Here is a 13889-nt window from a genome sequence, read left to right as displayed (position 1 = left end):
GCCAGCCATCTTTCAGGCAGGTGAAGTCATTTACTGAGGATTCTAACAAATGATTGACACCTTGCACAACTGAAGTTTTCATGACTAGTCTCACTTTCATAGCACCCCACTCCCATAAATACACACAGCATGTTGTTGCCTCCACGCACACACTTTTTGTTGACATGATCATGTGACGATAGTGTTAAAACTTTGGAAAAGTCCAGCCAAATGGCTATTTCATTTGTATAGGTTTTCTTATCGTTCTTGCATCTGTCATTCTTGCATATACAAAATCGTTGGAGGCGTTTTGCATTCTGCCTTCTTCACAGTGGTGTATATCAAACATCTTCTGTGTGTATTTCCATTAGCCTTTGTAATTGTCTAATGGTTGCAGGATGGAACCTCCTGAAGAAGGCTCGTGAGTCACTAGATGATGTTTAGGTTTTTTCCAGGTTTTTTGTTGGTCCCCATTATAATTCTCTTATCACAGCAGTGTGCACATTTTTTTTTTTTTACTTCTTTTAAATTATTCCCAGAAGTAGAATTACTAAAGTAAGATTAGGTACTTCTTACGACTCTTTTATAATTACTATATTGCTTTACAAGAGTTTTACTCAGTGCCATCTTATATTAGATCGCACTGGCTAACTTGCAACTCTGACAGCATTAGGGTTCCCCCACACACACATTTTTTGCAAGTTTAGTTGATGTAAAATGATATCAAAGTTGCTTTAATTGTCATTCCTTTCATTACTGAAAGAGATAAAATCTCTTCCATATGTTTTAGTTTTATTCCTGATATGAATCACTTATTCATATCCTTTGCCTATTTCTTTATTTGATGATTATTGGGTTTCTTCCCCCTACATTTCAGTGAGATGTCAACCCTTTTGTCAAAGTAATACAAAGAATATCTGTAGTCTATTAAATGTTGGTGTTTCCATTGTTCTGAAGTTTAGTAATCTTGGCACAATCTGTCTTTTGTTTTCTTGAGTTCATCTGTCACTTCAAAGCATGGATAAGTATTAGTTCTGTAAAGGAATGTGGACTATTTATTACATGATAGTTGTTTTAGAATTTAATTTTAAACTGAAATATCTAACTCTATTATTCATTCAGAATCTAGCTTTTATATTTCCTGTAGATCTTACTGAATGCTTTTCTGATTTGCTATCCACATATCATAGAGATGTTTGCTCAATAATCTTGCCTTCCACCCATTGTACTAAAAATCTGCTTTATCATATGCTACGTTTCACATTTGTTTGTGGACTGCTTATATTGTGCCACAATCTTTTTGAAGTATTATCAGAATGAATTAATTTTGCTCCATTTACTGAAATTTGGTTCCTTTTTAGAATAAACACTTCTTACTGTTTACATTTCCAGATTAATTTTGTTGAATTCCAAAATACCCTATTGGAATTTTTATTACAACTGCATTAAATCTGTAAGTTAAGTTTAGAAGAATAATCATTTATAAATAATACTAGTATTCTCATTCTGTAATAAAGTACACCTTTCCATTTCACCAAATCAAATTTGATTTTATAGAATAAAGGTTTATGGTTTCATTTTGAAGGGTTAGCTCATTAAGTAAATTCCTAAAAATGTGATACTTTCTAGCAGTGGCAAATAGAATCTTTCATTATGTATTCTAACTGAAAATACTGGGTTACTTGTTTTTGTTTCTATTATTAGGTGTTATTGTTGTCTTTTCTTATATGGCGTCATTATTATTTAGTTGTCACTTGTGTCAAACTAAACATCCTGGGCAATGGAAATGGCCTCCAACATGTTCAAGAAATGTTGCTCTGTGACCTTCTAGAAAGGCTTCTTTTTTTGATAACCTAAAGGAGTAGAACAGAAATGGGGTAGGGAGGGAAAGGAGAATGAAAGCACATATCCAGAAAATGACGACATGCCCTACAAGTCCTCCCAGGAAGGTGGCCCGTGAAACTTTCATGGATTCACGGATAAATTCAACAAGGATAAATTCAACAAGGAGCCTTCCTAGAGCCTGGGACCCCCAATGTGGAATTTGGGGTTCCAGATTATAAAAGAGGGTGGTTTAGAGATCTCATAGTCTTGAAACACTTACGTATGTCTGAAGAGAAACAGAGTAGTGCCCCTTCCTTTGCTACTATATCAGGATTGTCTTACTGTGAGGCAGTGTCCCCTGGGAACCACCAAAAGAAATATCAGTGACAGAACTTTGAAATTACAGGCAAGATTGAATTAATGATGTAGTGGAACATTTTCCCTCTGGACATGGCATCAGGACACACCACCAGATTTACCCTGCCCCACGCCGTCCTGTGAAGTGGTTCTGTATATTCTCCTGCTGCCAGTTGTGACAGCCAAGGTCGCTTGTGGCAGGGACACAAATGCCATCCCAGTAAAGTCTCATGGTCTTGAGGTCTGGATACCCCCTCGTGAACTGATCTGTGCAGTCTTCTGTTTAACACATCCCATCTTTCCTGGAATGTTATTCTAGAATTAGCATCAAATAGTAAAAAGGGTTAGTAGAATTTGTAGTTAGACCCAAATTCAAATCCAAGCTCACTGCTTACAAGATGACCATGGGAAAGTTTCTTTTTTCACATTTGTGAAAGGGAGACAAAAGGACCATGTTCTCCCATGATTCCTCATTCATTCGGGACATGTGAATATGAAATATGAAAATGAGTGCCTCTTATTTGCCAGGCACTGATAAAAGGGATGTTGATGTGGCAGAGAACACAACAGAAACCCCTGGCGCTCATGCCCTAGGGGGAGGGAGGGTAAAGACACATCAAAAACAACATATAAATTCATATCAGCTAATAATGAATGCCATGAGAACAATAAAGCAGAAAAATGTGGTAGAGTAAAGGTGATTGTTCTTTTAGAAGTCGTGATAAGAGAAGATTTCTCTAATGAGATCTGAGCACAGCCCTCATAAAAGGGTGGGGATGAGCTGTGAGAATATTGAAGGAAGAGCATCCCGGGCAGAGGGGAACGCATGTGCAGAGGCCCTGCAGAGGAAGCGTGCTTGTCTGATGAATAGAGGAGAGCCCATGTGGCTGGAGCAGAGGGAGCGATGGGGAGCATGCTCCTGGTAAATAATGGAGGCGGAGAGATAGAAGGGAATCAGATCAGTAGGGCAGGGATTTGCAAGGACAACCAGCAGACCAAGTCCAGCCGATGGCGTGTTTTATTATATAGCCCTGTAGGGTAAAAATGGCTTTTACATTTTGAAAACGTTGTTTAAAATAAAGAAGACTGTAACAGAGACCACATGCATCCTGCCAAGCCTAAAATATTGACTACCTGGTCTTTTATGGAGAAAATTTGCCAACTCCCGATTGCAGAGCCTTAGAGGCCATGATGAGGACGGTACCTCTGAGTATGAAAAGAAGTCATGGGGGTGGGCGTGGTCAAGCAAGAAAGCACCATGATGTGATTGACATTGACAGTCTCAAAAAGACAGCTCTGGCTGCTGTGTTAACTCAGACTACAAAAGGGGGAGGGCACAGGAAGAAATACAGTTAGGAGCTGTTTTCATAGTCCAGGTGAGGCGGGGCAGTAGGATGGACTAGACTGGTAACAGCAGGGTGCTGAGTAATGGGATACAGAATATATTTAGAAGGAGGCACCAGGGGGGCTTTGGATTGACTGTGGAGTTTGAGAGGGAGAACGGAGTAAAGGATGATGCCAAGATTTTTGGTATACACGCTCTTCTTATGTTGTCGTGGAAACTGAGAGAATAACCTTTTCTGCCTCTAGGGTTTGAGACATCCAGTTTCCCCACCATTTTGCAATAGGGTTATCTTCCTAAGACTGTTGTGATAGTGACACTCTCCTTTCCAACACCTACACCAGTGTCCCCTTAGCTGTGGAAGAGTCATAGCCCTTCATCATCTGTCTTCCCTGCACCTGTGTCCTGACTTACGGCCGGCTGGTCCCATTCATGGACCCCAACACTAATCACTGAAATATCTGCTAGTCCCCACATGCACGTCATACTTTCCACCTCCAGGTCTTCCCCCAAGTGGGTTCCTCTTTCTGCAATCGTTACATGTCAGCAGTCCTGGCAGACTGTTACGGCCTACCTTTTCGATAAGGCTATTCCTTAACGCCCTCTTTACCCTCCTGGTCTATTCCAGTGCGTTGTGTCTGCAACTCTTTTAACAGAAATATCATTTCTATCTGTAACATGTTTTGATACACAAGTCTTATCTCCCCCACGAGATGACACAGGAGCCAGTATAACATATGGTTAAGTCCCTCGTCTTTGTTAAATCCCAATGCTGCACTTGGAACCTGGATGACTTTAAGTAAATGACTTAATCTCTTTAAGCCTCAGTTTGTGTTGGCTGTAAAATGGAGATAATTACCATAGTTACTTCATAGGACTAATTACGAAGATAAAATGAGTTGATTCATGTACAACACTTAGTGTAGCTCTGTGCCTGCCGTGATAATTAGAGCTCATTTAATACCAGCTATATCAATTCCCCTTCATTAAGGAGCTGAGAAAATATCTTTGTGTCCTATTCTTTGGTGCTTTGTACAGTGGTTCTGTATGCAGTAGGCTAATGAATATATTATGAAAAGTAGCGTGAAATGAGCTCCAGTTCTGGAGTTAACGCGGAGTTCAATTCCCAGCACCACCCTATTCAGCTGTCTGACATGCAGCGAGATACCCACTTTGAGCTCCAAATTCCTCACATCTGAAATGGGGGGAAGCCATTTCTACCTCAAAAAGTTATGAGAATGAGCCATGATGGGATGGAAAGCACCTGATTCATAGGATGTGCCCAACGGTAGCTCTCGCCAGCGTGATGATTCTCAAAGCTTCTGCAGAAAGAGCTCCTTGCCCTTGTAGCGCTGAAGCTTGATCATTCCTTAAAGCAGCCGTTCTCAAAATGTGGTTGCTGGACCGGCAACATCGGTGTCATTTCCCCTGGAACTTGTTAGAAATGCAGGTTGTCAGGGTCCCCTGCAAGCCTAGTGACACAAACACCGTGGAGGGGGGTCAGCAGCCTGTGTTGTAACCAGCTGATACACACTGGCTTCTGAGCACCACTGCAGTAGCAGAGGAACGAGTTTTGCTGTGACTCCACCAGGGTTCTGCACAGTGATGTCCCACTCAGTCCCAGTGGGGTACTGAAGTCGTGCTGCTTTCCTGTTGTCACCATCGTAAAGGACACGAGGGCCAGATCTTTCCAGTAGTGCCAGAGAAGGGGGAGAGCACAGGCTCTTCAGTGCCACTTTTTGGGGTCAGCAACTCTTGACTGTTTACTTATGATTATTCACAGCATTGATAGAAACGAAAGGGTGACCCATGGTCAACACCAGGAGATATAATTTAGTCTGTAGTTCAGTTTGAGACATAGGACTAATTTGGGAGCATACACCTACAACATAAGCCTTCGCAAGCTATCAATTCACTTGTAATAACACAAATGTACAGGGAAAACTTCAGCTAGACTGACGAGATGTGAAAATTATTTAGTATGGCTAATTTTAATGTAAGCTGTTGACACATTTGTAAATATAGCAACTATAGTTAGTTCAAATGATTTCAAGAAATTCAGAAATATTGTGAAGAACGTTTAATTCTTTCATAGTATTAAAGTCTGGAGAGCACTTAAGTACCTCCATAGCTGTGGAAAAAGCACAGCCACAGTTGTATATAATTATCAGCTTTCTTTTTTAACATGATGCCACGTTTCTCTTTTTTCTTTTCTCTAGGCTCGTTGTATGACATAAAAAATCATCTCCTTGATGGAGGGATTCTCTTAATTCATTGCTCATGGTTGTGATGGAGGGCAAACACAGGAGAAGGGCAGCGCCTCAGACCAGCCCCTTGGGATGTGGGTCCGTAGCTCTGAATAAGATGCGATACATAAAAGGTGCCCTTGGCATACAGAAGGAAAATGTTAGAATGTTTCTTTATGATTAATTTTAATCTCAGGCTTTGGATTCTCTTTTTGTGTGTGTTTGGGGATGGGGGCCTGTGTGCTAATATTTTTTTCCTACAAGGGGTGTGTGGTCAAAAAAATTCAGTCTCTGAGGGCAGGTTAACGTGACAGGAAGAGATTTAGGTAAAAGGTTGAAAATGTCAATGCCAAAAAACTTCTAGAGTTTTATGTAGATTTTAGTTTTCCATGTTACCTACTCACCTATAACTAGAATAAATAATAGTTTTGTCTCATATCATGGACTGTTCAGTTAAGATGATACGTGATACGTGATAAGTGATACGTGAATCAGACTAAGGGAAAAAGTAGGAAGCAGACATCAGTGGCTTTATGGTGGGCATCTCTTGTCGTGTGTGTCCCTCTCCTGGTTGGGCTGCCACTGAGTGAATGACCAAAGTGGAGCTGCCCAATGAGGATGTAAAGGTACTTAAAGTAGTCACTTGACTGAATTATCTATTTCTGCATAACGCCCTTTTAAAGTCCCGATTTCAGAGCCCTTTCTCATTGGTGAGAGCTGGATAAATAGGACTCATTTAAGTGAGTGGGCAGAAGGCATAAGACAGAGTTTTGAAGGGAAAAGACTGCAAGGCAGAATTGATCAGATGCCTGCCCCAGCTGCCTTTCCATTGCTAGGCTGTAGTTACAACACATTTGTTTCTCTCTCTTCCTCTGAATGCTCCTGAGAAGTTTCAAAGGAAGGTAAGCAGTACCTATCTCATTTCCATGCTTCTCTGATAGAACAGCCCTGGGTTTCTGCTGATCCCAGGCAGGGGCCATTTTGGGGAAGAGGTTTGGCCCTCTCCCAGCACTCTCTCCCAGGATGTTGCATGGCTGTGGTCATGAGTCTACCACCTCCCATAGGCGGGCCACTCGCTTTTAGAATGAATCCTTGGGAGCTTTGCAATACGTCTTTTCTTGGTAGTTTGTCTTCTAGAATTCTTGTGCTGCTTGGCTCTCAGAGAAGACACAGCTGGCCCAGCCCAGCCTGACATTTTTCCTCCTTTCCCACAGGCAGCGCAAGGGGGTGGCCACAGGACCCTGCTGTATGGCCACGCGATTCTCCTACGGCACTCTTTCAGCGGAATGGTAAGCACATCCATTCAAGGAGGAGGGGGAAGATGGAGAGGGGAGCAAGTACAGGAAACCAACAAGGTCTAGGTCAAGTTAACAGCGGGAGTAATACGGAATGTAAATAATTATAGCACATTATTGTCTTAGCATTTCCTTCTTATAACTTACCTCCATTTGCAGATGTGTTTGCATTTGCATAATGTCTGACCACTCTCTTCCCCACTCCATGAGGAAAGGGACCATGTCTCTCGCTCCTTTTTTTAAAATTTGAAACCTAATCCCACCAAGTGCAGTACCTTGACATACTAGATGCTCAATAAAGATTTGTTGAGTTGATGATCAAATAAACTATGGGATAACTGATTTCTTGAATACACAAGGATAAGCAGGAGAGAAGAAAAACATCAATCAAATGGGATTTTTTGGTGAAATTTCTCCTCTTTTACTAGCTAAAGGAAATGGGATGGTACCTGTTGTTTTCAGTCCTGGAAGAATTTGAAGGTATTCTATTATGTCAATCCAGAGGCAGGAGAAAGCTGAGCCAGACTATAACTAATTAGAGATCTAGAACCAGCATTAACCCAAATGATGATAACTCAGTGTCACTTGAAAAGCTTTTTTCAAGTTTTAAATAAATGTGTAAAATGCAGGTATTGCAGATCTGTGGCAGGGAGAATTAAGGAGAATACTGTGATCGCAATCAACTAAAATATATGCCGACTCTAGTAACATTTACTTCCAGTCGCTACACGTATCCTCCTCACTTGCTGTCAGTGTAAGGAAGGTTTGCCTTCTTTCTCTGGCACTAGTGGAAAACTGTTCCATTCATTCAAGACTTTGTTTTCACACACTGACACCTGCAGCGTGCTGCAAAGTTCGTCTCAAAGCCTGAGCTATCAAATTGGCAGCGGGAGCCGTGGCTGCCTCGTAAATTATTTATTTATTGCAGCATTTCTTCTCCTGAGTGCTGGTAAGATGTTGACCTTTTCAGCATGAACATTCATCTGTTGTAGTCCGTCATGACAAAGGACAGAGAACAAAAATGACCAAATGGAAGATTATCCGAGGAGGAGATGGGGAGGGACGTTTAGCGTGGGGAGACTTTGTACCCTGCCAGTCTCAAAACTGAGGGGCAATCATTTGTCTTTCAGAATCTGGTGCTTATCCATAGTGTAGTGAAACCTTAGTATCTCTTTGTTTCTACCAAAATAGAATACACAAAGCCTCAGACAGCACGCTTCTCCTGGCCTTGAAAACTCAGGCTAACACTGTGGTAGAGATATGAAAGCTTACATTGTTTATCATTAGATTTACTGTCCCACGCCTCCCCACCCACAAAGAGTCCCGTCACAGTTAACATAAACTCTATATTGGCTAGTTCCTTTTAGGAGCAGCACTGAGGATAAAGCCTGTGTGATATGACTCCGTACAATGCAATGATTTTCCATTTTCCTGCTGCAGAGAACAAGGAATATAACCCAGAAAGCACGTTTCAAGTGCATATCTGCCTCCCAGAATAATTCCAAGGTCAGTGGCTGTGCCTGTCACTAGAGGAGACAGAGAACAAGCCATGGGGTTTTTTTTCTTCTTATTCTTCTTTATTATGCTGTTTTAAAAATCACTGTTAAGTTTTGCATACACATGTATTTTTATAATTGGAAAAAAACATATTATTTGAGAAGTTTTAAAGCTCATAGAAAATTTGAAAAACAGAATAAACAGAAATGGAGGCATCATCAGGGTCTTCCCCCCTGTCCAAAGATAACTTCTGTTATCAGTTTGGTGTAATTTCTTTTAGCCGGGTTGCTAGGCATTTAAATTTTGCATACATGTTAACTACACAAACACACTATTTTGTATTCCATGCTCTAACCCACTCTTGATAAACACAATTAAAGATAATGTAATATTCCATAAAATGAAGTACCGAAGTTTATCAATCCTTCCGTTATTATTGGTAATTTATGTTCCATTTATATTGTTCCCAATTTAAAACTTTCTCAGAGTATCTTTGAACTAAAGCATATTTAATATTTCAAACTTATTTCTATAACATACAGCCCCATAAGTTAAGTCACTGGGTTATCAGGTAAGAACATCTTTGAGGTTTTAAGTATATTATAAAAGTATATCCCCAACCATTATAATGATGAACAAGATAAGTCCTCGTCCCAGTCACTCAATGTTGACATTGACAACTGGAAGCCAAAGGGTGGTGAGATGCCAAGAACGAACAGAAGAGTATGACTTCACCAGCATCTGCTCTTGTTTCACAGTATCTAACATGTTTGACTACATCAAGATCGCAGACAGATAAACTTGCCTTTGACGTAGGTCTACGGGAACATGCCTCAGGTGAGTCAACATTCCCAGATCTCCTCAATGGGGTCTTGGGAGAAGGACTTTTGAGAAGGACCCTGAATATGTGATTCATTGGGGATTCCGAACCAACTAATCAGTGGGGTCAAGAAATAGGTCTGAAAAACTTTTGGAGAATGATAAAGAAAGAATGCATGATGGAAACAGAAACTAAGAATAAGAGAACATAATGCTTTAACCGCAGTCTGCCAGTCTCAAAGAAAAATAGTTTTTTAGGGTTAAGTACTGAAAGTAAGTAGAGAACTTATTCCTGATATAACCAATGGTCATGCATAACTGCTAAGCAAACAAAGATAGCATAATAAGTGCTGACATTAATGAAGCATAGTGACTAGCTCAAAGGAGTAGTCCCAATTTTTTTTTTACCTATTTTTTTAAATTAGTTTCAGATGTACAAAACAATGTAATAGTTAGACATTTACACTCCTCAAAAAGTGATAACCCCTATCCCCCAATCTACTACTCCTCTGACATCGTATATAGCTGTTACAATTCCATTGACTGTATTTCTTAAGCTATACTCCACATCCTGTGACCATATATATATATACATTCAATAGTATTCAGCTTCAGGTGTGCAGCACAGTGGTCAGACACCTACACCATCCATGAAGTGGTCTCCCTAATAAGACGTGTGCCCATCTGATACCCCACAAAATCTTCACATTATTGATTATATTCCCCAAACTGTCTTTCACCTCCCCGTGGCAATATTGTGGTTACTAATTTGTATTTTTCAATCCTTTTACCTTCTCAGAGACATAGAGGAGTAGCCCCATTTTATTCTCAGTGAACCAGCTGTTTCTAAAGCAGCGTTTCCAGTGTTCGTCGGTGACATCCACCGCCATGGTTTTTGCCCTTCCAATGCATTGCCTTTACTCTCATTTACTTTATATTTTTCTTTAAATTTACTTACTTTCATACTTAAAATTTTAGAGACAGAATATATAACATTGCTATAAGTCGAAAACTGGTATTGCTTGCCATAAAAGTAAAAGAAACCCATGAAATTAAATAACTGAAGAGATGTTGGCAAATGTTAGAAAAGTGTTAATGATACACAAGCTCCAACCTTAAAACTTTCTCTGATAGAATTAGAAGGCTTAAAAGAGTAATACTCGTAAAAAGAAAATACAGTTCTCACATATGATTTAATGTCATTTGTTGTCTTTTACCACCAGTGCTATATATCATATACTTTTTTTAGTGTAATCAAAAATATTGACACTCAAGATAACTATAGTTCTATACATAGTTATACTCACATATAGTTCTATTTATAGTTACAGTCTCAAAGAAGGGACCGATTTGCTGTTGGTTATTCCAAAGACCAATGAATCAGTGAGTAGAAGTTGAAAGGACATAAACATTTCACCTCAGTGAAGGACACCACTTTGTCATCTCTGCAATTATCCAGCAGAGGAACAGGTGGCCTTAGGATATAGGGTGCTCCCCGTGCCTGGAACTATTCATAGGCAATCTGACCATCTGTCAAGGGCATTCCATATGGAATCTCCGCTCAGTTTAGAGGTTGGGCTATGCACTGGTCAGGTTTCTTGGTGGCACACAGCAGAAACGTATTCAGGTTAACTCAAGCCAAATGATCATTTTACTGGAAGGGTGTTGGGTGGACCCTGCTCTAAAGCTGAAGCCCCAGGCTTGGAAAGGGGGCAGGAGCAAAGTGAGGGCAGGGAAGGGAAAACAGCCTAGGTCTTACTGCAGGAAGAGTCTAACTTGGATGCAGTCTTTAATGTCTTAACATTTTCCCCAGAATAGGAGGAGATTTCATTGTTGGGCAGCCATAGAAGGACAGAAGTCCGTGTGGATGTTCTAAAACTGTGTCAGTTCATACGGGAATGATCCACATTGGCTGATTTTACAGAGGATGTGGAGAAAGAACTCTGCAGTTTAAACCATATGTACCTGCTGTTTCTGCAGCATGTGCAGTGGTGTCTGAGAATGCCTGAGGAGAAACCCTTTCTCTCCTCCCCTTCTTTGTACAAAGGCAGATCTGCCTCTGCCCACTATGGTTTTTTTTCCTCCTACAATAAGATTACAGTTAAATTTGATTTGAGGTTGCTTTGTTTTCAGCTAAAGCGTTATTCTTAAAATATCACTTTAAGTTGTTGTCAACATTTTCTGAAAATTACGAAATGAGTGAAGTACCACACTCTCTGTAAATTGGCCTCTAAATATAAATCGGCCGTCTGTCTTGGAGCACATAATCAGAAAAGTCATATGTGGTCATTCTATTTGCATCAATAAAATGACTTTAGACTTTTTGAGAGTTGGGGAGAAATTGAGAAATACCACTTTCAAGTCATGCGTTCAGGAAATATGTTTCATTTAATTATTAGAGCCTCCAGGAAAAACAGAGGGAAAATTACAGCAGAGAATGTTACTCTTTCCAGCGCTCTTTTCTAAATACCTAAAAATCACATTTGGTATGAATTCTGCTGACAGACTAGAGAAACACATGAGCCAACCCAAGTTCAACTTGGCTGATCAGAAGCTGACTCTGGCAGAAGAAAGGTAGCAAGAGTTGACCAGGTGTTCATGAAAACCTAAAGCCTAAAATAATTTATTTTACCTCCCTCACCCCCAACGCATTTCATATTCTCCTTAAAGGAGGCTAACTTGGTATTTGTGAGGGAGAAGGAGAATGCATGTATAGCTCAGATAAGTTTCAGTATTGCCTGGAATGGGTCTTCTTACTTCAGGAGATTCACTCAGAAGCCAACGGAGTAGCATTCTGTTTTCCTACCAGGTCATTTTATCAGTGCACGCTCAGGTCAGAAACTTCTTCCTGAGTTGAAAACAAGCGAAATGCTCAATAGCTGAGTTGAATCTCTAGGAGAATGTGAGGAGAAGTTTGGAGGCAGTTTCTTGAACAATTCTGGAATTCCCCCTGCATAGTGGATAATAAATGGTTTGATTTACTTAACAGAACCGGTGATCATTTTGCCTTGATTTTGGTTACTGAGTTCTTTCTTTTCTCCCTTTAAAGGTATTTTGTGGTGGTGGTGTCGTTTTTAGCATGCAGACATAGCTTTAGAATTAGACTTAGGAGGAAAGAAATATGAAAAAAATAAAAACACTGATAGCGCTATTATGGGTTTTAAGGTCATCAACTGGTCCACATTCTGTTGATTCTGGTAACAGTGCTGTTCCCAGGAGAGGGCAGGAGAACAAATAGGTTCTCCGTGTGCCTCTTTAGGACCCACTTTATCCCAAATGCCTTGGTGGTCCAGAGTACATAATGCATTTAAATACCTTTTCCCCCTTCAGATGTCTTGTCATGAAAATTTTAATGTAATCAAAATTTAAGCAAAATAATCATCAGTATTTAGTCAAAATAATGCCTGTACATAGTTTAAAGAAATAGCGTTCCTAGGCTTGTTGAAAAGATCAGTCTCCTGCCCTGCCCTTCGCTGTTCTAGATGGCTGCCTCTCTCTGGGGCATCTCCTGTCAGCTGCTCTAGTATTGTTTGCCACTTGTTTATGAATAATATAATACATTGGTCTTTAGTTATTCTTTCCATATTAGGTATTATCTATTGCTGGTCCTAAGTGTATAATAAAAATTTAGTGCTTATGGTCCCCACTCTTCCCTGTCTTCTCTTTCCACCCTCCCAATATATTTACATCTGTATTTTATGTAACTACCAAATCAATATTAACTACTTACACTGGTATAACTATGACTTTTATTTGCAAATGAGACTCATGAAATACAATGATCAGTTCACTTTGCTGTATTACTTTTGAGTTTTCCAGTAGTTAATAATTGCCTTATTTGTTTTATTTTCTGTGACCTATACATTTATTCATTTCTAAACTCTGAAACTTTCCCCTGATTAGATTCAATCACATTAGCTGTTCTAGCAGTTTCATCTTCTCAGAAACATCCACCATCATCCAGGAAATTCCCTTTACCGCTTTCCTAGATTCTATGTTTCCTAGAGCTCATGTTTTTCTCCCTTCTTGGTTTTACACCTCACTTCAGTAGCTTTTACAGAAAGGATTCATGGGAAAGTTTCTTAATTCCATCTTCACAATTAAGTCACAGTATTCTACGTTCGAAAACTTTTTTTTTTTCTCAGCAAGCCTAAGATTTTCTTCTATTTTCTCCTCTTCTGTTTTCTCCTAGCTTATGGTTTGGCTGTTGAGATATCTGTACTCTGATTCCTGATCCTTTGTGCGTGACCTTTTCATATTTTTCTGAGAGCTACTTAGATCTGTTTTTCCCCGATGTCTGTAATTCCACAGTGGTACGTCTGGACATGGATCCTTTCTGTTCTAAGTCTCACGGGAATGGGTCCTGGTGTGAATCTCTCTTCTCCACTGTGCCAGACACTCTGTAGGGATTTTCAATCTGAAAATGATTGTCTTTTAGCATTGGGAAAACTTTAACATTCTTTCTTTGTTAATTTCCTCCCTTTTTCTGTTCTTGCTTCCAGGAAAGTCTCTAGATTGGTTTTCTAATTT

At 39.9% G+C, this 13889-nt stretch overlaps 1 protein-coding gene across 10 annotated transcripts in view; it reads left to right on the top strand.

Moving 5' to 3' along the window:
- The window catches only part of RYR3 (ryanodine receptor 3), a 481902-nt gene that overhangs the window by 195969 nt on the left and 272044 nt on the right, over positions 1 to 13889 (top strand). For all 10 annotated transcript variants that reach the window (XM_088797123.1, XM_088797126.1, XM_088797122.1 and 7 more), the window contains 2 exons: positions 6963 to 7037; positions 9299 to 9377. In XM_088797123.1, coding sequence (XP_088653249.1) covers positions 6963 to 7037; positions 9299 to 9377 — 154 coding nt within the window. The remainder of the gene's footprint in view (positions 1 to 6962; positions 7038 to 9298; positions 9378 to 13889) is intronic.

This window comes from Rhinolophus sinicus, chromosome 3 (genome assembly GCF_057876585.1).
Source record: "Rhinolophus sinicus isolate RSI-liver-muscle chromosome 3, RSI-T2T, whole genome shotgun sequence".
Classification (NCBI taxonomy): Eukaryota; Metazoa; Chordata; class Mammalia; order Chiroptera; family Rhinolophidae; genus Rhinolophus; species Rhinolophus sinicus.
This window is presented reverse-complemented; position numbering and strand designations above follow the sequence as displayed.